The sequence below is a fragment of the Eimeria acervulina genome, genomic scaffold (genome assembly GCF_000499425.1).
Source record: "Eimeria acervulina Houghton genomic scaffold, Eah_scaff7, whole genome shotgun sequence".
Classification (NCBI taxonomy): domain Eukaryota; phylum Apicomplexa; class Conoidasida; order Eucoccidiorida; family Eimeriidae; genus Eimeria; species Eimeria acervulina.
In genome coordinates this window covers 17873-40830 of record NW_013549647.1, presented here as the reverse complement: position 1 = coordinate 40830, position 22958 = coordinate 17873, and the positions used below count along the sequence as shown (strand labels likewise).

At 51.4% G+C, this 22958-nt stretch overlaps 2 protein-coding genes across 2 annotated transcripts; both read left to right on the top strand.

The window, feature by feature from the left end:
- Nucleotides 1-2530: 2530 nt before the first annotated feature.
- EAH_00002100 (hypothetical protein, conserved) lies at nucleotides 2531-16769 on the top strand (the record flags this gene model as incomplete). The annotated part of the gene is made up of 17 exons (XM_013394629.1): nucleotides 2531-2758; nucleotides 2860-3960; nucleotides 4483-4653; nucleotides 4915-5103; nucleotides 5555-5646; nucleotides 5863-6037; nucleotides 6372-6481; nucleotides 6676-6853; nucleotides 7138-7446; nucleotides 7640-8434; nucleotides 9140-9970; nucleotides 10616-10774; nucleotides 11717-12251; nucleotides 12474-12619; nucleotides 13162-13593; nucleotides 13831-14394; nucleotides 14823-16769. 17 exons carry the CDS (start codon nucleotides 2531-2533, stop codon nucleotides 16767-16769), a joined length of 7962 nt encoding a protein of 2653 aa, XP_013250083.1.
- Nucleotides 16770-19509: 2740 nt separating this feature from the next.
- Nucleotides 19510-21547, top strand: EAH_00002090 (pyridine nucleotide-disulphide oxidoreductase domain-containing protein, putative; the record flags this gene model as incomplete). The annotated part of the gene is made up of 3 exons (XM_013394628.1): nucleotides 19510-19924; nucleotides 20843-20920; nucleotides 21303-21547. 3 exons carry the CDS (start codon nucleotides 19510-19512, stop codon nucleotides 21545-21547), a joined length of 738 nt encoding a protein of 245 aa, XP_013250082.1.
- Nucleotides 21548-22958: the final 1411 nt, after the last annotated feature.

Sequence of the window (22958 nt, the reverse complement as noted above, 5' to 3'; positions counted from 1 at the left end):
TATATATATATATATATATATATATATATATATATATATATATATATATATGTTCAGGTGCATGTATGCGGGTTATCGGGTGTGAGTGTTGTGTACATGTGCAGTGGAAGTTGGGGTGTATATGCAGCTCGTCTCCTCTTGATTTGCATGCAAAGAAATAATATAACGCCTATAAAAGAGAGATGAAGGGGTGCACTTGTTGTTGTTGTTCGTGTTTGTTGTTTATGTTTGCTGTTTATGTTTGCTGTTAATGTTTGCTGTTTATGTTCGTTTTTGTTTATGTTTGTTTGTTTGTTAATTTTTGTTTGTTTGTTTGTTTGTTTTTGTTTGTTTGTTTGTTAATTTTCGTTTGTTTATGTTTGTTTTGATTATTTTTGTTTGTTTTTGTGTTTATAAATCTGCTCGTTTATCCTTAGATTCAAAAAGAGAGAGTAGATACTGCTGCTGCTTCTCTCTGCCGTGTCGCTGATGGTTATTAAAAACATTTTTCTTTTATTTTCATTTCTGTCATCGGAACGCCTAAACATTTATTTAATTCAATAAAAACAAACAAATCAAACAAACAAACAAACAAACAAACACACAAACATACACACAAACATACACACACATACTAAGTTTATCTTTTTCTCTTTTGTTTGTGCTCCCTGCCTCCTCGGCTGCGGTGTTGCGCTGCAGCACACAAAGGGATTAGTGTTTAAGGTTTAGGGTTTAGTAGCTAGGGTTTATTAGGGTTTAGGAGCTAGGGTTTAGGGTTTAGTGTTTAGGGGTAAGGATTCGAATTGCCTCACCCCACCTATTATTTGAATATAAACATTTTGCTGTCTTTGAAAGACACCCCACATTTTATTATAAATAATAAATAAAATTGACTCTTTCAAAGACACCCCACATAATAAAATATACACGAATCTAATTGTTTTTTAGAGACACCCCACATATGAATATTATAGTAAATCTGACTGTCTTTGAAAGACATCCCTTATATTAATATAAATATAAATCACATTGTCTTTCAAAGACACCCCACATCAGAATATAAAAATAAATCTAACTGCTAATGTAAAGACAACCCCACATCTACTGCAGCATAATTGTATCTCCTCAACAGCACGGTTCGCTTCAGCATACCCCTAAGGGGCGCTGGCTAGCTGCAGGCAGCTAGCTGCTAGCTGGAGCTAGCTAGCTGCTAGCTGAAGCTAGGTGGATACTATGTGCACCTAGCTAGCTGCTCGCTGCAGGTAGCCAGCTACCTACTGCAACTAGCTAGCTAGCTACCTACTGCGGCCAGCTAGCTAGCTACCTACTGCAGCTAGCTAGCTAGCTACCTACTGCACCTAGCTAGCTAGAGCGCGGGGAAACACCGATTAGAACGCAGCTCCGGTGTACAGGCATCTCGCATGCGGTCTTTTGGTTACTGCTGCATGCGCCCTTCATCGCTGCTTTCTTTGTTTTCCTCCCTGCAGCTGCTTGTCTGAATTTGCTGCACATTTGCATGGAGCTAGCTGCAGCGCTTAAACCCTAAACCCTAAACCCTAAAGCCCTGAAGTATGCCTCTGTTTGTGATGCCTCACTAAAACCCCCTCTCCTTTCTACTAGCCAGCTGTCTGTACACCTCAGAGGGAGTTGCTTGTTCTTCTATTACTTCTGAAAACAATAGAAAAGCGCTTTAAACACCGGTGGCATGCAGCGGCGAGATAGCCTTCTTTTTCGCTCCCGTTGTAGTGTATATACACCCAGAAGAAGGAAAAAAGAGAGCGTATACTGTTGCTGCAGCAGCAGCAGCAGCAGCTGCTGCTGCTGCTGCTCTCTAGATGCATGCGCCTACTACATAGCGCAGCAGCATGCATGAGGCGAATATAGAAGGGTGAAACGGATGAAATGAAAATCAAAAGAAATAGAATTAAAAATATAAATAAACAACAATTGAATTAATAAATTTATTTAGATTTTATTTAATATTTTATAGCCGGCAAAGTGTAAGCAAAGTGTAGGGCGGTGGAGGAGGGGGGTGGGTTGGGGCTGGTTGAGGGTTTATTCAGATGTCTTTACACTTAATTTTTTCTTTTTTTTAGGTTTTAAACAGATTATATATTTATTATTTATTCTCTTGCAGCTATAGAAGATTGAAGAAGTACGTATTCTCTTGTTTTTTTCTTCTTTCTACTTCTTCGCTGGTGGGAGCGCATGCAGAGTCAAGCAGCGCATGCATACTGAATAAACAAAAGAAGAATAACTCCAATAGCCAATATTGACATTTGAAAGGCTTACAACTGAACAGCAGCAGCAGCAGCAACAACAACAACAGCAACAAGAGCAGCAAGAGCCACCACAGCAGCAGCAACCGCAGCAACACAAATTGCGGCTGCAGCAGCACATTGGTAGGCATTCGGGATAGCAGAAGGCAGGAGGTAGATAATCTGCTGCTCCGCAGCAGCAGCAGCGGCAGCGGCGGCGGCTGCTGCTGCAGCAGCCGCTGCTGCTGCTTCCGCAGTCAAGAAATTGCTGCAGCAGCAAACGCAGCAAAACAATGATGGATAGCGATCATTCAGACGCGGTGGAGCGCAGCAGCAGCCGCCGCCGCAGCAGCAGCACCAGCAGCAGTGGGAGCAGCAGCAGCAGCGGCAGTGATAGACGAAACAGGGGCCGCAGCAGCAGCAGCAGGAGCAGCAGCAACAGCAGCAGAAGCAGAAGAAGCGGTGCGAGCAGCGAAGAATCTGATGGAGATGATTCATTTCTTAGAGGGGGCGAGGAGGAGGTGAGCCAAGGGTTTCGGGTTTAGGGTTTAGGGTTTAGGGTTTAGGGTTTAGGGTTTAGGGTTGTTTAGGGTTTAGGTTGTCTCCTTTATGCCTTTTTCAGGTGTCTGATGTGGAAGAGTTTTTGTGGGGTCGCCAGGGCTCTGCAGCAGCAGCAGCAGCAGATTCAGCAGGAAGCGACAACGATCTTCTAGAAGAGGCAGACTACATCCGAGGCGATGCTGCTGCTGCTCAAGGAGCCGGCGGTGCAGCAGCAGCAGATGAGGAGCGTCATACCAAGACATCAGCAGCAGCAGCAAGTGCAGCAGCAGCAGCAAGGACGGTGCTGCAGCAGCAGCAAAACAAAGATGCAACGATCTTTGATGAGGAGGCCCCTCCTTTCCTACGCCCTGTGCTGCTCCATGATGCAGCAGCAAGGCTGCGGAAGCAGCAGCTGCTGCTGGCAGCCCTCAACGACCTGACGCATGCAGAAGTTCGGCATGATGCAGCAGCAGCAGCAGCTGCTGCTGCTGCTGCTGCAGCTGCAGCAACAGCAGCAGCAACAAGCCATGAAACACCAGCAGAGGCCTCGCAGCGTCAGCAGCAGTTTCCATCAAGGCGGCAGAGCGCAGGAGCAGAATCGTCTTACCCACCCTCCCAGCAGCAGCAGCAGCAGCAGCAGCAGCAGCAGCAGCAGCAACAGCCGCAACAGCAGCAGCAGCAGCAGCAGCGGATGATGCTGAAAACACAAAATCCAAAGCTGGCTAGGATCATGCAGAGTGTCTTCGGTAAAAGTAAACCCATTGGCCGCTTCGGGGCGTACGGAGCGCAGCAAACAACAAAAACAGCAGCAGCAGCAGCAGCAAGTGCAGCAGCACCAACAGCAGCAGCAGCTGCAGCAGCAGGCGATCAGCAGCAGCAGGCTTCGGATTCCCACGCAGAAGGAAGGACGATGGGCGCTGCTGCACCAGCATCTCAAGGAACAGCAGCAGCAGCAGCAGCAGCAGCTGCTGCTGCTGCAGCAGCTGCTGCTGCACCGCAGCACGTGCCTACGGTGGAGCTGAGCATTTCCCCTGGTGCAGTGCGGAGTCTTAAAGATGCAAATTTGCTGCTGAAGAGAGAAGGCTGCAGCAGCGACAGCAGCAAGCAGCAACAGCAGCTCTACGACATCGAAGACAGCCACTTAGCCTATCAACACCCTCGCTTCTGCGCCTTTGCAATCTTTGTAAGATCTCAGCAGCAGCAGCAAAAGCAGCAGCAACGGCAGCAGCTGCGGAGGAAGCAGCAGCAAGTGCAGCAGTAGCAGTAGCAGCAAAAGCAGCAGCAGCAGCTGGAGTGCCATTAGAGAAGCAGCAGCGCAGTAGCAACAGCAGCAGCAGCAGTAGCAGTAGCAGCACTGGCACCAGGAGCAGCAGTAGCAGTAGCAGCAGAATCACGAACAGCAGCAGCAGCAACAACAGTAGAAGCAGCAACAAATTCTGCTGCTACAGTGCAGCAAGTTCAGTGGAGTAGGCAAGTGTCTCTAAGTGAGGTAGCAGCAGCACCAAGTTGTTTCTCAGCGGCAGCAACAGCAGCAATAGCAGCAACAGCAGCAGCAAGTTGTTTGAGCAGCAGCAGCAGCAGCAGCAGCAGCAGCAGCAGCAGGAGTCTCAAGTTGTCTTCAGCAGCAGCATCAGGTAGTTGTTGAGCAGCAGCAGGGAGTAGTGGTTCAACAAAAGCAGCAGATGCTTGCTGCTTGCTGCTGCAGGAAAAGGATTTAGTGCTGCGGTGTCTGCTGCCGCTGTGGAAGCGTCTTAATAGTTTGTATGATGAAGCAGAAGACAACATGGAGGAGCAGCAGCACCATTATATGCTGCTGCTGCAGCTGCTGCGCTGCCTCAGCTCCCTTGCTTCCCCACCCCCAAACGAATGGATCAAGGTATGTACACCCCCAGCAGCAGCAGCAACAGCTGCAGCAGCAGCAGCAGCGGGGCCCTCTCCTGCAGCTGCCGCTGCATTCTCGATGCAGCAACAGCAACAGCTGCACCGCTAGAGGGCTACTTGCAACGGCAGCAGGAGCAGCACGTGGAGCAGCAGCAGAACCACTGACACGGCAGCAGCAGCACGACCACCCCCAGCAGCAGCAGCAGCTGCTGCTGCAGCAGGAGTTTGCTGGGGTGTATGATGCATTTGTGTGCAGTTTTGGCTTAAGTTTGGGCCGGTGCTGAATAGTCAGAAGGCGTGGAAACAGCGAGTAAAGGAAATAGAGACAGATACAGCAGCAGCAGCAGGAGCAGCAGCAGCAGATGGGCTCGAAGGCCTCAACCCAGAAGAGAGACAAGCAGCACAAAATTTAATTGAAGAGGAGAGAGGCAAACGAAGCCACATCGTTAGCAAATACCTCGCCGGCATGCACGTAATACAAACGCACACAACCGTGCTGCTGCTGCTGCTGCTGTTGCTGCTGTTTCTGGCGCTGCTGTTGCTGCTTCTGGGCTGCTGCTGTTTCTGCTGCTGCTGCTGGGGCTGCCACGCCTGCTGTTTTCGTTCTTTCTTTCTGTGCCCTTCCGTTTTCTTCTCCTGCCTGCTGTGCAGTGGGCAGCAGCAGCAGCTACACTTCCTGCTGCTGCTGCTGCTGCTGCTGAATCTGCGGCTTCATTTGCTGCCGCACAACGCTAGAGTTTCGTTCTTACCGTCTCGCTAGTGCTTCTCCTCTTGCTGCTGCGACTGCTGCTGATGCGGCTGATTGAGCTTCACCCCATCCGCTGCTGCTGCTGCCGCTGCCGCTGCCGTTACTGCTGTTGCTGTTGCTGCTGCTGCTTTTGCTGCTGCTGCTGCAGAGGACGAAGGAGACGCTGAGTTGCGGCAGTTTGTGGCATCTCTTGTCGAAGTTTTACTTCGATCAAACAGACCTCGTTGAGAGGAGAGCACAGTGAGGCATCATTTGCTGCTGCTACTGCTGCTGCTTCTGCTGTTGCTGCTGCTGCACGCTGCTCCTTCTGGTGCTGCAGCTTGCTGCAGCAGCGGTAGCTGGAGCCGCGTAGGGGAACCGAAGGGGCAGTGCGGCGGAGGCTGTTGCTTCGCAGCTTCTGGCATCGTAGTTGTGTTTGCTGCTGCTGCTGCTGCTGCTGCTGGTGCTGTGCTGCAGCAACACGCCGCTGCAGCAAGAACTAAACAAACTCGTGGCGCAGCGGGAGTCTCTCTACAAGCGCGAAAAAGAATTAAAAGATGAATTGGCTGCTCTCCAGGAGGAGGAGACACCTGACGAAGATGCAGAAGGAGACAATCAGCAGCAAACACGAACTGCTGGCAGACTTAGAAGGGTACGTCTGGCTGCTGCTGCTGCACCAGCTGCTGCTGCTGCTGCTGCTGCTGCTGCTGCTGCTTTAGTTGGACTATGCTAGAATCTCCGGTCTACAGTCTTATGGTGCTGCTGCTGCTGTGCTGCCGCTGATTCTCTTTTGCTGCTACTGGTGTGCTGCTACTGCTGCTGCTGTTTGTTTTGCGGCGCCGTTTCTTCTGTTGCTGCTGCTGCTGCTGCTGCTGGTTTGTTGTGTAGGCCAGAACTGCGTTTGGTGGTGCTTGTCTGCATGCATCTGCTGCGGCGTGTTGTGTTTGTTGCTCTTTGCTGCTGCTTCCTTTTTTGCTGCTGCTTAGGGAGGAGCAGCAGAAGAAAAGAGACGGAGAGAGGCTTTAAGAGATCAGTTGGAGGCCATTAGAGACGAATTGTTTACACTCAGTGAAGCCATTGCTGCTGCTACACGCAGGTGCAACAGACACCCTTGCTGCTACTGCTGCTGTTGCTGCTGCTTCTGCACCGTGCTGCTAATGCCGCTGCTGCTGCTGGTGTACTGCGCTGCTGTTACTGCTGAAGCTGTACTCTGCTACAAACGCTGCTGCTGCTGCTGCTGGTACTGCTAATGCTGCTAATGCTGCTGCTGCTGCTGCTGTTTGTTTTCAGACTTCGTGATTCAGTAGACCGGGCTAAGACAGCCATCAGCAGCATCCAGCACTTCGTTTGCTCTGTTCTGGAGATGCCGACTGCAGCAGCAGCAGCAGCAGAAGTGCCGCCGTTTGTAGCGTCGCAGAAGCAGCTCAGACTTGTCAAGGCAATGCTGCAGCACGGGGTTGATAACAAGGTGTGCAGCTGCTGCTGCTGCTGTTCCCGCTGTTGTTGTTGCTGCTGTTGTTGTTGCGGTTGTTTTTCCTGCTGCTGTTCTCGTTGCTGCTGCTGGTATTGTTGCTGCTGCTGCTGTTGTTGCTGCTGCTGCTGTTGTTGCTGCTGGTAGGGTTGCGCTTGGCGTACAGACTGCCACATGTGCTGCCTACCGTTTGGGGATGCCGCGTAATGATAGATTGATGCGGCTTGCTGCTGCTTCTGCTGCTACTGCTGCTGTTGCTACTGTACCTGAATGTGGTGCAGCGGAGCAGCGTGCTGCAGCTGGTGCTGCAGGAGGTGCAGCAGCAGCTGTTTCCCCTGATGCAGCGCCAACTGGATCTTGAGGGTAGCAGCTACATTGCTGCTGCTCAGCGCGGTGCAGCTGGATCAGAAGGCGCAGCAGCAGCAGGAGCAGCAGAAGCAGAGGCAGCAGGAGAAGGTAGGGCTCTAGGCTGGTGGAGCATCACCTCTGTACACTCCGATTTAATGAAGAAGGTGTGGAGGGCCCTGAGGACGTTCTATGCTGTCGTCACCAGCCTGCCGCCGCTGCAGCTAGCTGTCTTCGTTGCTCAAGTAAGACAGCTCCTGTTGCTGCTGCTGCTGCTGCTGCTGATGCTGTTGCTGTTGTTCCTCTTGCTGTTGCTGCCGCTGTTGCTGTTGCTGTTGCTGCTGTTGCTGTGGCTGCTGCTGCTGCTGCTGCTGTGATGCTGGGGAAGCAGGCAGCAGCTTCGTGGTTTTCTCTCCGCTTTGCTGTTGGCGCATGCAGAATCAGCCGGAGATCCGCCGCATCTTCAAAGTTAACCCCAGCAGCAGCAGCAGCAGCAGCAGCAGCAGCAGCAGCAGCTCAAGGGGGAGTGAGGAGGCGCGTTTAGGGGGGGCCCTCCGGGGCGGTGCATCGTTCGGGGTCTCCGCTTTGTTAGAACATGAAAAGATGAAGCAGCAGCAGCTGCTGGAGTGGGGGAGGCAGGATCCGCTGCGGGCGAAGCAGCTGCTTCGGCAGCAGCAGCAGCTGCAGATGGAGAAGGAGCGACAGCGCGGTGTGCAGCACTTACCGTTTCTGCAGCCCCAGAAGGCAATTGATTATCCTCGTCTCTTTGGCTTCACGGATTTGCTGCTGCTTCCATTTGATGTAGAGGGAGACCTCGACTTGCTGCAGGACCAGCAGCAGCAGCAGCAGCAGCAGCAGCAGCAGCAGCAGCAGCAGCAGCAGCAGCAGCGTGGGTCTGGAGCAGCAGCAGCAGGAGGAGGAGCAGCAGGAGGAAAAGGCGATTCCGGGGGTTATAAGAGCAGCAAGGATTTGAGCGGCAGCTACTGCAGCAGCGATTGGCTGTATGTTGGGGGGGAGCCTCTGCTGCATGCGTCAGACGTGGAGTCTCTGCATTTGCTGCTGTGCGGGTTTATCGGGGTGTCTCCTTTCTTTGCTGCTCCTCTCAACCCAGAGACACATGAAAATGCTTTATATACAGGCAGACATTACTCCGCGGCGTTTCTTATTGAAGCTGCACTCAAAGATAAAATCAGAGGAGCTGATGCGGACCACCACAAGCCCTGGGATGCAGAGGTAGGCAGCAGCAACAGCAGCAGCAACAGCAGCAGCAGCAGCAGCAGTGAATGGAAGAGCTGCACATACACTCCACATAGCAGCTTCACCCCAAATGCGTGGGGCCCCACACTTAAGACATTTTGCTTTTCTTCTCTCTCTTCATTCTATAAATATAAATATAATTATCTTTTGCATTTAAGCACCCACTGAGGACAGCAACTCTAAACCCTAAACCCTAAACCCTAAACCCTAAACCCTTAATCAACGCGGAGGAGGGAGCATCAAGCACCTTCTAAAGATCCTCGAGGGCCCCCCTACATCATACGCCTTTGGGGGGCCCCTGAGGGGCCCCACATTTACCCTGTGGGGCCCCACATTTACCCTGTGGGGCCCCTAGGGGCCCTTTGTTTTGTGTTGATGTCTTGGGGAGGGGCCCTTCTCTCTGTGGCTGCGTTCAAAGAAGCTGTGAGATATTATTGTATTATGTATAGATTAATGAGAGCATATATACATATGCATATGTATATATATATATATTTATTTATTTATATTTATTATGTTTCTAGATATATGTATATTTACGTATACACATACACGCACACTTATATATATTCATATATAGATATGTATATATAAACATATATATGTATATATATATATATATATATTTATATATACATATATATATATATATATATATATATATTTGGGGTGTATGTACAGGTGCTGCTGAATTTGATTGCGTGGATATTTGCGTTTAACGTTCGATATTTCTCCGCCTCCAACATTTTAAGGCAGAAGGCCCGTGCGAAGCAGCAGCAGCAGCGCAAGCTGCAGCAGCAGCAGCAGCAGCAGCAGGAGCAGCAGGAGGGGGATGATTTGGCTGCTTGGCAGCGGCGTTGGGCGGAGCAGATGAATAAGTCGCAGCAGCAGGATGAGCAGCAGCAGCAGCAGCAGGAAGAGGAAGAGATCCAGCTGCTCGATCGGGTAGATATGATATTCTGCATGCAGGGCTTTGATACTTCTCTTATTCATACGTTTTTATTAGAGACACTGCAAACCTGCGTACGAGAAGATAAGCTAAACTATCGCAGCAGCAGTTTATGTGTTGCTGCTCTTCGATGTCTGAGGCAGCTGCTGCGGCTTATGGAGCTGCACGTAAGAAGCAGCAGCAAGGAGGTCTGTGCTGCAGTGCAGCAGCAGCTGGAGAGGTGGATAGGCAGCGGCATTGTCTCCGAGTTGTCTTATGTGCTGCGGCGCTATAAACCTCGCAGCACCAACCCTTATATATTTCTTTTTGCTGCTGAGTGTACACTGTCTCTTATATCTCTGCTGCAGCAGCTAGGTGGCTGTGTCTCTGCTAGTCTTGAGGGGCTTAAAATAAGAAAGAGTCGCAGGCCAGGGGGTGCAGCAGCAGCAGCAGCCTTCTGGGATGATGAGGAGACACTGCAGCAGCAGCAGCAGCAGCAGCAGCAACGCACTCGACAAGTTACCACTGATGATCTCCTCAGCGACTTCTTCAGAGGAGATATCATTCGAAACTGCATGTTCTTTGTAAGCTCCAAGGGTTTAGGGTTTCAAGGGTTTGTGGTTTTAAGGGTTTAGGGTTTAGGGTTTGAAGGGTTTAAATGGCCTAGGGTTTAGGGTTTAGAGGGTTTAGGGTTTAGGGGCTGGGGGTTGAAGGAGAGATTCAGGATCTAGGGTTTAGGGGTTTAGGGTTTAGGGTTTAGGGTTTGGGTGCAAAAGCGTAGCGACAGAGAGTTGGCTTTAGGGTTTAGAGAGTTTGGGGGGTTTAGGGTCTAGGGTTTAGGGTTTAGGATAGGACAAGAGATGAGGAGACACAGGGAGACAGACAGCGGCAGAAAGAGACAGAGACAGGAGACAGCAAGGAGACAGAGAGAGACAGAAGAAAGAGACAGAAGGAGACAGAAAAAGATTTGTGCAGAGTTAAGGAGACACCTGAGGAGACACCCGATAGCCCCACAGGAGACACATATTTATCTCTTTTGTTTGTTCGCTTGTCTCTGTCTCTGTTTGGATGTTTTATTTGTTTTGTTTGTTTTGCTTATTTGTTTGTTTTATATCTTCTTAGTTTGTATTGACGCCCCTAGGGATATATTTCTTTTCCTTTCTTTCTCTTTTATTTATTTATTTATTTATTTATGTATTTATTTATTTTATTTATTTATTTATATTCAGATAAGCCGCTACCGATCAAACCCTTTGTCTGTTAATGTTGGTTTAGTAGCAATGCTGAGGCAGCTGCTCGATTATAGGAAAAGGCCTCAAGAAAATGTTTGCGTTTTCTTCGATATTTCTTCTTTTCTTGTCTTTCAACAGCTTCTAAATGACCCTCAGGTTAACTAACTAATTAATTAATTTATTTATTTATTCACTTATTAACTAATTATGTTTATTCTTTTGTAAATGTATTAGATGCCTGCTGTCATATATATATATATATATGCATATACATATATATATATATATATATATATATAGCGTCTAAGCCTCTTTTCCTGTCTAGTTGTGTGCATTCATATCTATATTTCTATGTGCCTATATATCTGTATCTATGTATATATATATATATATATATCTGTATCTATGTATATATATATATATACACGTATCTGTTAATGTATGTTTGTCTATATCTATAGCTATTTTTATGTATATATATTATTGGGCAGTGTCTGTTCAGTTTATTTATCTATTTATTTATTTATTTGTTTGTTTTTTTAATTAGCTATTGTATTCTTTCTTGCACACTCCGCTGGCTTCGACTGTCTCCTTCCCGGTGTCTCCTTATTTGGGTGTCTCCTTTGTTGTGGTGTATCCTCTCTGCTGTATTTTTATCTCTGTCTGTTTGCTATTTATCTGTTTATTATGCTGCTGATGCATCTCGCCTCTTCTATGTTTTTCTATTTTGTCTGTCTCTTTTTTTTCTTTGCTTGTTCTTGTGTCTCTCTGCCCGTTGTCTTCTCTCTGTCTCTGTTTGTCTTTATTGTCTTTAGACTCTGTCTTCTGTCTCCTTATTATGCTGTCTCCTTTCTATGATTGTGTGTGGTGTTCTTCTGTCTCTGCTCTGTATCTGTCTCTTCTTTTTTTATTTTTTGTGTTTTGTTTGTCTCTCTTTGTTTGCATCTTATCTCTGTCTCTTTATGTCTGTCTCTTTTTGTCTGTCTCGTATTTTATGTCTCCTCTCTGTCTTTGTCTTTAATCTGTCTCTTCTTCTCTGTGTCTGTTGCTTCTGTTTATAATTGTTTGTATATATTTTTTGTTTTTGTTTGTCTGCAGCTGACGCTCAACCCAAACTACTTCTTTTTAGGAGACCTTGCTGCATATGTTGTAAAGGCTTTCTTTCGTCTATGGCGAACAAACTGTCTCCTTCCTGTGGAGTTACTCTTTAGCAAGCAAAGGGCCCCTCAAACACTTGTCTCTTGCAGGGCCCCCTCTTCTGCTGCTGCTGCTGCAGCAGCAGGGGGAGGAGAAGCAGGCGGCGATGCGGAAGCAGCAGCAGCAGCAGCAGCAGCAGAGGATGCAGCAATGACGCAGCAGGATTTCTGGTGCCCTGCGTCTCTTCCAGCGCTGCAGTCTCTTAGCAGCAACTACAGCAGAGGCATCGATGCTAAGGTGCAACAGCAGCTGCAGCAGCTGCCACACCTCGAGCCGCAGGATGCCTTGAGAGTAGCAGCAGAAGAAGCAGCAGCAGCAAACGGGAGACACAGAGACAGCACTGCAGCAGGAGCATGGACCCATGAAGAAGACTGCATGCTGCTGCAGTTCTTCGAACAGTTTAGGGGTGTCAGAGACTATTACACCTACATTGCAGGTAAGCAGCAGCAGCAGAAGCAGCAGCAGCAGCAAAGGCAGCAGCAGCAGCTGCAGCAAAGATAGCAGCAGGGGCAGCAGTAGAGGGAGCAGCTGAGGTAGCAGCAGAGCCAGCAGCAGAGCCAGCAGCATATGTAACAGCAACAGCAGCCGAGGCAGCAGGAACAGCAGCAAGAGACAGGAAGGGTGGGGTTGTTGTTATTGTGTGTTCGGGTGTACACAGAGCTTATGGGTAGACACCCTAAAGCTGTGCGGAAGAGACTGCAGCAGCTGAGAGCAGAGAACGAAGGAGACACTGCAGCAGCAGCAGAAGACGAAGAGGAGACAGCAATGCCTCCAGAGGAGACATTTAAAGATGCACACGGCGAAGTGAGTATATAAGGAGACACCTAAAGACAAGTACAACTAAAGGAGACAGAAAAAGACTGCAAGGGGACACTTAAAAACAATTGCTGCGGAGAAAAAGATATGCATACATATATACATATATATAATATATATATGTATATATATATATATATATATATATATATATATATATATAGAGAGAGAGAGAGAGAGAGAGAGAGAGAGAGTAGAAGCAAGAGATAGGGGAAGAGACAGAGACAGAGCGAGAAGGAGACAGAGACCGACGTATACACACCCATCGATGACAGAGACAGATATCAATACGGCAGCAGAGTCAGACGCACATGAAGATAGCCAAAGGAGACAGAAGGAAGAGACCCAGACAAACACCCACAGCTGCAGCAGCAGCAGAAGCAGCAGCTGCAGCAGGAGCAGCAAGAGACCTGAACAGCAAGAGGAGGCGTGATACGTTGCGTGCCCCTCTGGTGCCTGTACAATTGATGCTTGTGCTTCATTTGTGCTGCTTTGCTGCTGCTGCTGTTGCTGCTTTTGTGTCTCTTTAGGAGCTCAAAGGGTCTCCTGCTGCTCTTGCTGCTGCAGTGCTGGCATTTAGAAAGAAGGATTGGCGGGCCTTCTGTGCTGCAGCAGGAGACAGCGAGGAGACAGTTGGTGCTCGCGTTTCATACAACGCAGAGCGTCTTCTTGAGGGTGTTGCTGCTGCAGTTAGGGACGCCTGCAGGCTGAAGAGACAGCTGGAAGAGACGCTGGGCTTTGGCAGCACAGCAGCAGCAGCAGGAGAGCAGGTGAACGTAGAAGAGCCTGCTGAGGCCCCGCTCCCGCTGCTAGACAGCGCAGAGTTTGCTGCTCTTATGGAGGCCCTCAACTGCAGCAAGACAAAAGGAGACACTTCCTGGTGTCTCCGTACAGACAGGCCTTATGAATACCTCGTTGCGATGGTGGATCGACTTGAGCTTCTAACCTCACGCAGTCTGCAGGTTTGCTGCTGCTGCTGCTGCTGCTCTTGTTGCTGAAACTGCTGTTGCTGTTGCTGCTGCTGTTGCTGCTGGTGTTGCTACTAGTGTTGCTGTTGGTGCTGTTGGTGCTGCTGGCGCAGTTGCTGTTGCTGCTGCTGGTCTGTGTGCTGTTTTGTTGTTGCTGCTGCTGCTGGTGGGTGTCTCTTCGTGACGGAGACAGCTGCGGATGGTTCGTTGTGTCTGTCTCCTTCTCTTAAGGACTTGGAAGCAGAGCAACAGAAGAGGAGACAAGAGAAGCAAAAGAAGAGACAGAAGGCGAGGAGCTTCTTGTTCCGGAGTGCTCCTCTAGCTGGGGGCCTCATAGAGTTTCAACGCCGCGTGCTCGACCTGCAAACAGCAGCAGCAGCAGCAGCAGCAGGAGACAGTTCGGGTCTCTTCGCGGATGATCAGAGCGCCAAACAGGCAGCAGCAGAAACAGCAGCAGCAGCAGCAGCAACAGCAGGTCGAGAGCCAAAGGAACTCCTCGCTGATCTTCTGGGCTCCTTCCGAGCATTGCTGCAGCAACTAGAGACACCGCCAGCGCAGCAGCAGCAGCAGGAGCAGCAGGAGGAGGAGCAGCAGCGCGTGCTGCCTGTAGCTTCTCTTAGTTGGTTTGCAGCGCTGCGTAAAGAAAGGCCTTTGAGGAGACTGCTTTGGTTAATGGGGCTTGAAGCAGAAGAAGGAGACACCTGCACTCGCTGGGTGCTGCCTGCTGCTGTCTCCGCCTCCACCTGGCGGGATCGTCTCCACGTCTTCGATGCAATGCATGCGAAGACACTCGATGTGAGAGACACCCTCTACATAGCTAGCTCCATACGCAGCTAGCTAGCTAGCCCCAGCTGCAGCTAGCTAGCTAGCTGTACGCGCAGCTAGCTAGCTAGCAAGCTGGCCAGTTATCTAGTTGCATGCGTAACTAGCTAGCTAGCTAGCGGATGAGCCAACTAGCTGCAGCTAGCTAGCCAGCGGGGCTAGCTAGTTAGGTATGAAGCTAGCTGGCTGGCTAGCTAGCTATCTATGGTAACCTTATCTGCAGAAATGCCTCATAGAGAGGAGCAGTTGAAATGAAGCGAAATCTGCTTTTGCGAGTCGAGTGTCGTAGCTAGCTAACTAGCTGTCTAGTTAGCTAGCTAGCTAGTTGTCTAGCTAGCTAGCTAGCTGTCTAGCTAGCTAGACACTGTGTTGCTGCGGGGTTGGTGTCTCTTGTTATGCAGGACCTAGAGATGCTTGTAGAAGACATCCGCCCGCGAGAAAGGGAGACAGGTGGAGAGCGGCGAGAAGGAGACAGAAGAGAGAGAGGAGACAGAAAGAAGGGGAAGAGACACAAATCGAAGGATAAGGGCACCGCAGCAGCAGCAGCAGCAGCAGATGAGAGACCCGTAAGAATAAAGAGCTACCCTCCAAAGCCTACGCTGCAGCAGCAGTTTGTGCTGGTTCAGAAACTCTTAGAATGGAGACAGTTTGTTGAGTCACAAGAGATGGGTGAAGTTGTGGGGGCTGATGAACAGCTGCTGCGCCTCGTCAGCTGTCTAGACACCTGGGTTTGCCGCCGTGCTGCTGCAGCAGAAGCAGCAGCAGCACAAGCCGCTGACCTCTCGGAAGAGGCAGCAGCAACAGCAGCAGCAGCAGCAGACAAGGCTGTGGGGAACCTCGTGGTGACCCAGCACGGGGGAGCCGGAGACGAGGAGGAGAGGGGATCGGGATCGGGATCGGGATCGTGGGGTCGGGGGCGTCTCCCCACAACTGTGCAGGCGCTGTGGGTTTGTGCTGCTCTGGGGGGACAGCCAACTGTGGGGAGCGACAATAAGAAGTGGATCTGGCTAGCAGATTCAGATCTCTTGCCTGTCTCCTGGCTGAAAAGACAGCTGAAGCTGCTACTCAAAGCGTTAACAGACCCTAGGCTCAGCACTGCAGCAGCACTGAAAGAAGAGGCAGACGCACTTGCAGAGTTGGTGCAGCAACAACAGCAGCAGCAGCAGCAAGAAGAAGAAGAACGGCAACGCAAGATACAGGAGGAGCAGCAGAAACAGCAGGAGGAGCTGCAGCAGAGAAGGAGACAGAAACGCAAGCAAAGGAGACACAAAAAAGAGGAATATGAGGAGGCTTCCGAGGCGTCTGACAGCAGCAGCAACAGCAACAGGAGCAGCAGCAACAGCGATGCTGCTGCTGACGAGGAGGCAGACCATGCAGAAGAAGTGTCTCCTCAGCGCAGCCGCAGGCGCAGCAAGAAGAAGCAAATCAACGAGGCTGAGGAAACCAGCGAGGAGACAGCTGCTGCTGCAGCTGAGCCGCCCGACGCCGCGGAGGAAGTAGCAGAGGCCGAGGCTGCAGCAGCAGCAACAGAAACAGCAGAAGCAGCAGCCACAGCAGAAGCAACTGCAGCAGAAGCAACTGCAGCAGCAGAAAGATCAATTCCAGGGTCTTCAGCAGCAGGAGCACCCGCAGCGCCCGCTGCTGCTGCTTCTTCTACTGCAGCAGCAGCAGAAGCAGCAGCGGATGAGGACGATGCCTTTGCAGCCTGGATACGCGGCACCGTAGAGGCCAGAGGAGACACATCAACTGCTGCTGCTGCTGCTGCTTTGCTGCCTGAAGGCATCAAAAAGTTTGTGGCGGAGACGGAGAAGGAGAAACAGCAGCAGCAGCAACAACAACAGCAGCAGCAAAAGCGCATGCTGACGGATGATGTCGGTGCTCCAGCGGATATGATGGAAGAAGATGTCCAGTCAGCAGCAGCAGCAACAGCAGCAGCAGCAGCAGCAGCAAATGTTGAGGAGCAGCAGAGCAGAGCCAAGAAGGCCCGAAAGGCACCCAACCCAGAAGAGCTTCGCGAGCTGCTGCAGGACTGCTACCGCATAGTGGAGACAGGGGTAAGTTGCAGGAGCCGCACTGCATGCAGCAGCAGCAACAGCACTAGCAGCAGCAGCAGCAACAGTAACAGCATCTGCGACAAGCGGGCAGCAGGAGCAGTAATAGCAGCAGAGGCAGCGCCAGCAGTAGCACCAGCAGCAGCAGCAGCAGCAGCGGCAGGGTTTTGCTGTGGTGTGCTTTATGTGTGTGAACAGCAGCAGCAAAAGCTGCAGCAGGAGACAATTGCAGACTTCCTGGGCAAGGACAGATTAAGGGGACCTTCAGCGCTGCGGCGTCTGCTGCAGCAATCGTAGGGCTCCTGCTGCTGCTACCCTAGCAGCAACAGCAGCAACAGCAACTGCAGCGGCAGGCGCTCCTGCTGCTTGCTGCTCCACGTGCTGCTGCTGCGCTGGTTAGTTGTGCAGCGCGCTGAGAAGCAGCATTCGTTTCTGGTCAGCCTGAGCTAGCTAGCTGGCTAGCTAGCTGGCTAGTTAGCTGGTTAGCCAGATGGCTAGTGCTTAGCTAGCTGGCTAGCTAGGTGCCTAGCTAGCTGGCTAGATATGTTTCTAGCTAGCCTTCTATTTAGATTACTAGCTACCTCGTTAGCTAGCTGTCTTGGTAGCTGGCTAGATAGTTACCCAGCTAGCTTGCTAGCAAGCTAGCTATCTAGCTAGCTAGCTAGGTGGGTTAATGTTTGTAGCGATCAAGTGCTGTCCCCTCGAAGGCGGCAGCAACAGCAAGTGAAGACAAGGAGACATTTGGAGTGTCTCTGCTGCTGCTGAGGGGCCAGAGTAACGGTTGCTGCTGCAGAGGAGAAGAGAGAGAAGGTTTTAAAGTGTGTCTCCTCTCACCTGCCTCCTCAACTATGTAGTCTAGTCATACAGAATGTCTCTTAAGTACTGTTGCGCTGCTGTTGCTGCTGCTGCGCTGCTGCTGCTGCGCTGCTGCTGCTGCGGAGAGAGCAGCAATTAGGCGTATGCAGCGAACTTCCTAGCGCATGCAGCGGAGACTGTGGGGCTGCAGCTTCGCATGCAGCTGGGGCCGGTGTTGTATTGTAGCTGCAGCAGCAGCAGCAGCAGCAGCAGCAGCAGCTACAATACAACACCGGGCCTGCGGCAACCCCAGCGCAGCTGACGTCCACTGAGACAATTTTTATCTATCCTGAGACCGTCAGGTTTACAATCTCTCGGGCTGTGGCTAGCTGTAGCTAGCGGTAGCTGGCTGTAGCTAGCTGTAGCTAGCTGTAGCTAGCTGTAGCTCGGCACAGCTAGCTATAGAAGACAGCGAGAGAGACTGAGAGAAGGTAGAAACAGCACTGAGAAGCAGCAGGCGCACGCCTTCTGTTGTGTTTGGGTCTCTCTTTAACTGCTGCAGTGGTGCATGCATCTCAATTACTTGTTTTTATGTTTCTTGTGCTGAGGCTATGAGGCCTGCGGTGTCTATCTTCTTTTGCTGCTGCTCCTGTTGTTGCTGCTGCTGCTGCTGCTGCTGTCTCCTTGCTCGTGTCGTATCTCTTCTGCGTCAAACTGTCTCCTCCCGGACGTCCCTTCACGCTGTGTCTTTTGAAGTGTCTCCTTTTAGGTGTCTCCTCCCCATGCCTCACTTTCTAAGTGTCTCCCTCGAAGTCTCTTCCTTTATAAGTGACCCCCTTTAACTGTCCCTTTTAAGTGTCTCTTCCTTAAAGTGTCTCCTTCGTCGCGTCCCCTTCAACGTGCATCCTTCAAACCTAGAGTGTCTCCTTTCTGAGGTGTCTCCTAAGGTGTCTCCCTTCTATGGTGTCTCCTTTCTGAAGTGTCCCCCCTAGAGTGTCTCCTTTTTAAAAGTGTCTCCTCTCTAGGGCACCTCTTTAAAAGTGCCTCCCTAAAGCTGTCTCCTTTTTCTGAAGTGTCTCCTCCTTAAAGTGTCTCCTTTTCCTATGCCAAGCAGCACAAGTGTCTGTGCTGAAAGAGCTGCTGGGGGCTCAACAGCAACAGCAGCAGCAGCAGCAACAGCAGGGCCAGTACGATGGGCAGCAGCAGCAGCAGCAGCACCGGTACGACGGGCAGCAGCAGCAGCAGCACACAAGGGACAGCCTGTAGCTGAGGAGGGGGAGAGGAGACAGAAGAGACAGCAGATTCTCTCTAGAGAGACAACAGAGTCTGTCTCCTCTGAGTTGCAGCGCTTTTCGCTGAAGCTGCTGCTGCGCAGCAACAACAACCCCAGCAGTTACTTTATTTACTTAGGCCCCTCAACCCCCCCCCTTCTGCTGCATGCACAAACAGACCTTAATAAACAATTACTATTGCCTGTCTCCTTAGTCTCAGCAATCAGACAGTAAGAAAATAAAAACAAAAAATTATAACTCATAATGCAGTGTGGGCCCCACACTGCAGCAGGGGCAGCAGCGACCAGCAGCAACAGCAGCATGCTGCTGCTGGCCTGCTGCTGCTGCTGCTCGTAATGCTGTTGCTAGCTTCCTACGTCAGCTAAGCTGCCCAGAAGAGCTGCTAGTCGCAGCTAGCTAAGTGCAGCTAGCTATAGCTAGCTGCTACCTCCCCTCAACCTGCTGCAGCTACCGTGTGGGGGGGGGGAGTAAGGAGGACCCCTAGTGCTGCTGCTGTCTCTTTTGGTGTTGCAGCACATGCAGAGACAGCATAAAGTAGAGACACTCGCAGGAGACAGAGCGGAAGACGCAGCATCAGGTGTACGTACACCTGAACACCTGAGATCAGCATGCAACCAACGCAGTTGCTGGTTATTTCTTAATTTAAACTCAATAAATACTTTTAATAATATTTGCTGCTACTTCTTTGCGAGTGTGCTGCAGCGAGAAGGCTGCAGCAGCAGCCAGGTCTTCTCTCCAGCCCTACAAGGAGCAGCTGCAGCGGCTGTTGCAGCAGCAGCAGCAGCAGCGGAGATACCTGCATAATGTGTTAGTATTTCTTCTTTTGTGTATTATTGAGTGTGTATACTCTTCCCTTTCAGGTGTACGTACACCTCAGCCTCTCCTGCTGCTGAGCCTGCAGCAGCCGCCTCCCTCTTGGGGCTGCTAACTCTGAAGAATCGACATACAAAATGAAGTTATTGTCTCTTCGTCTGCAGCGCAGGATCGGATCCCACGCGCTGCTGCAGAACGGGGGGGTCTTGCTGCGGCAGCTGCAGCTGCAGCAACAACAGCAGACCCAGCTGCAGCAACAGCTGCAGCAGCAACAGCAGCAGCAGCGACAGCCGTTCTTCCGGCACGCAGTGGATGCTCGAGCTGAGGGGTGGGGCGGGTGTGTCACGTTTCAGCATCAGCAGCAGCAGCTGCTGCTGCGGCAGCAGCAGCAGCAGCAGAAACAACAGCAGCACCGCAAAGGGGGGTCTGCTGCTATGGCTTCTGCTGCTGCTGCTCTTTGTTTTGCTGCTACCGGCAAAAGAAGAGAAGTGAAGTTGGGGGATGTGGGGGACTTTCCAGAAGGAGGGGTCTATGAAGTGTCCGTCAATGAAGGTGAGACGCGAGGCGCATGCAGCAGCAGCAGCAGCAGCAGCAGCAGCAACAGCAACAGCAGCAGCAGCAACAGCGAGAGCAGCAGCACCAGGAGCAACAGAGACTGCAGCAGCAGCAACAACAACAGCAGCAGCAACAGCAACAGCAGCAGCAGCAACAGCAGGAGAAATACCTGCAGCAGTAGCACGCAATTCATTTTGCTCCACGGCTCACGCAGCTGCAACGGGAGGAGGCCCTTCTGCTGCTGCTGCTGCTGCAGCTGCTGCTGTTGCTGCTGCTGTGAGGCGCGGTGCCATTGTTGGGTCGTTGCAACCGCGGCATTTGTTTAAGAAACCCTCACGCTGCTGCTGCTGCTGCTGTTGCTGCTGTTGCTGCTGCTGCTGCTGCTGCAGGAAAGGACAAAGTGTTGGTTTCTCATGTGGGGGGCTCCTTCTACTGTACGGGATCGACCTGTCCCCACTACGGCGCTCCGCTAGTTAAAGGCAAGTCAAAGCGCAGCATCTATTAGTAGCCAGCTAGCTATCCAGCTAGCTGGCTAGCTAGCTAACCAGCTAGCTGGCGAGCGACCTAGCTAGCTGGCTGGCTGGGTGGCAGCGCAGCTAGCTAGCTAGCTATCTCCCTGGCTAGGTGGATAGCTGGGGAGTCGCCGGTTCAGTGGCAGCTAGATAGCTAGCTAGCTAGCTAAACCGCTTAGCTAGCTAGCTGCTCCCTTCTCGTTGCAAGGTTGTTGCCCAGCTAGCTGGATTGCTGATTGGCTGGCTAGCTAGCTACCTGCAACGCCTTTGGGGAAGCGGGGAGACAGAGCAGCGCGAAAGGGGGTGATGTTGGTGCTGCTGTTGCTGCTGCTGCTGCGATTTGATGCGAGGGTTAAGCGGGCGTCTCTCTTTGACTTTGTGGGGTTCTTCTTTTTACTTTCAGGTGTACATACAGCAGAGCACCTTACTTGTCCGTGGCACGACGCAAAGTTTGACCTGAAGACGGGCAAATGCATTGGCGGTGCGTCCCCTTTGAGGTGTCTCCTTTGGGATCGTGTGGGGTCGTGTGGGATCGTGTGGGGTCGTGTGGGATCGTGTGGGGTCGTGTTATTTGGGATCGTCTCCAGAGTGCAATTAGACTCCCCTAGAGGTGTCTGCATTGGGATCGTGTGGGATCGTGTTGGCTGGGGTCGTCTCCAGCTTCCAGCTGCGCCCCCGTAACACTTTAGAGACACTTTAAAGCCACCGTAGCGGAAACACTTTAAAGGCGTCCTTAAAGCACTCAAAAGGCCGCTTTGGAGACACCTCGGAGACGCCCTGGAGTAACTGTGGGGACCTCGGGAACTGTCTCTGCTGCTGTTACGGTTACTGCTGCTGATGCTGCTGCTGCTGCTGCTGCTTAGGGCCCGTTACTCAGGGCATCCGTACTTACCCTGTGGAGGTGAAGGGCTCAGGGCTGTTTGCCTCGCTGCCAGAAAGACTCGAAGATGAGGGGCCCTCTCCGGTTTGCTGCTCCCACAGACCCGACACAGTAAGCAGCGACAGCAGCAGCAGCAGCAGCAGCAGCAGCAGTATAAAAAGCACTTCACAGCCAGCACCAGCCGCAGGGAGAGGAGCTTGGATGTGCGCTGCAGCTGGCATCAGCTAGCGAGATAGCTGGGTAGCTGCCTCGCTAGCTGGCTAGCTCGCTAGATAGCTGGCTGGTTAGCTAGCTGGCTAGCTGAGGCAGGCGAAGTCGTTGGGTCTCTTTGCAGGCATTTAAAGACAAGACGTTTGTTGTTGTTGGAGGGGGGCCCGCTGCACTTGCTGCAGTGGAGGAGCTGCGAGCGCTCGGCTTCAAAGGTATTCTGTCTCCTTTGTCTCCTCTCTGTCTCCTGTCTGTCTCCTCCTCTGTCTCCTTCTCCGTCTCCTTCTCTGCCTCCTTTCTGTGTCCTCTCTGTCTCCTTTTTGTCTCCTCCCTGTTTCCTTTTTGTCTCCTTTCTGTCACCTGTCTGTCTCTTTTCTGTCTCCTCTGTCTCTTTTCTGTCTCCTTTCTGTATCTTTTCAGTCTCCTCGCTTTCTCCATTCTGTGTCCCTTCTGTCTCCTTTTCGTGTCCTCTCTGTCTTCTCTCTGTCTCCTTTCTGTCTCCCTTCTTCCTCCTTTATATCTCCTTTTTGTCTCTTTTCTGTCTCCTTTCTTTCTCCTTGTGTCCCTCCTCCGCCGTACAGTGTCTCCTCAGTGGTCTCCTGTCTCCGTCGGATCCAAACAGCAACCACCCCTGTTGCTGCTGCTGTCTGCTGCTGCTGTCTTCTGCTTTTTGCTGCTGCTGCTGCGTGGTGCTGCTGCTGCGTGGTGCTGCTGCTGCTGCTGCTGCAGGTCGCCTGGTGATGATAAGCAGGGAGGATATGCCTCCCTACGATCGAATTGTCTTAAGCAAGAACCTCAAATGCGAGCCCCAAAACAGTCAGTTCTCTCCCCCTCTCCCCCAGTTAGCCAGCTGGCTAGCCAGCTAGCTATGCACATACCTAGCCAGCTAGCTATGCAGTTAGCTAGCTGGTGCCAGTGGAGGGGGTGCAGTTGCAGGATGCATTTAGCTGCAGCGGTGTCCTTGACTGGAGGCTTTCCCTTTCCCTGTGCTGCTGCTGCTGCTGCTGCTGTTGCTGCAGTCTTGCTGCGCCCTACGGAGTTTCTAACGGAGACACTGAATACTGAGTTGCGGCTGGGGGAGACAGTTGAGCGAGTAGATGCAGACAAGCAAACCCTCAAAACAAATAAAGGAGACGTTCTTCATTATGACAAGGTTGGTGTTCATTTGCTGCTGCTGCTGCTGCTGTCTTCTGGTGCTGCTGCTGGTGTCTGCTACTGTTGCTGATTTCTGCTGCTGCTGCTGCCGATGCCTGCTGCCTGCCTGCTGCTGCTCTGTGCTGCTGCTCCTCCTTTCTGCTGCTGATTTGCAGCAGCCAGTGGTTTGTCTCTGTCACTCTCTTCCATTCGGGTGTCTCCTTGCGTTGGTTTGTCTCTTAATGCTTTGCGGTGTCTCCGTTTGCCTTGAACTGTCTTTTGAGGCTCGTGCTTGCTG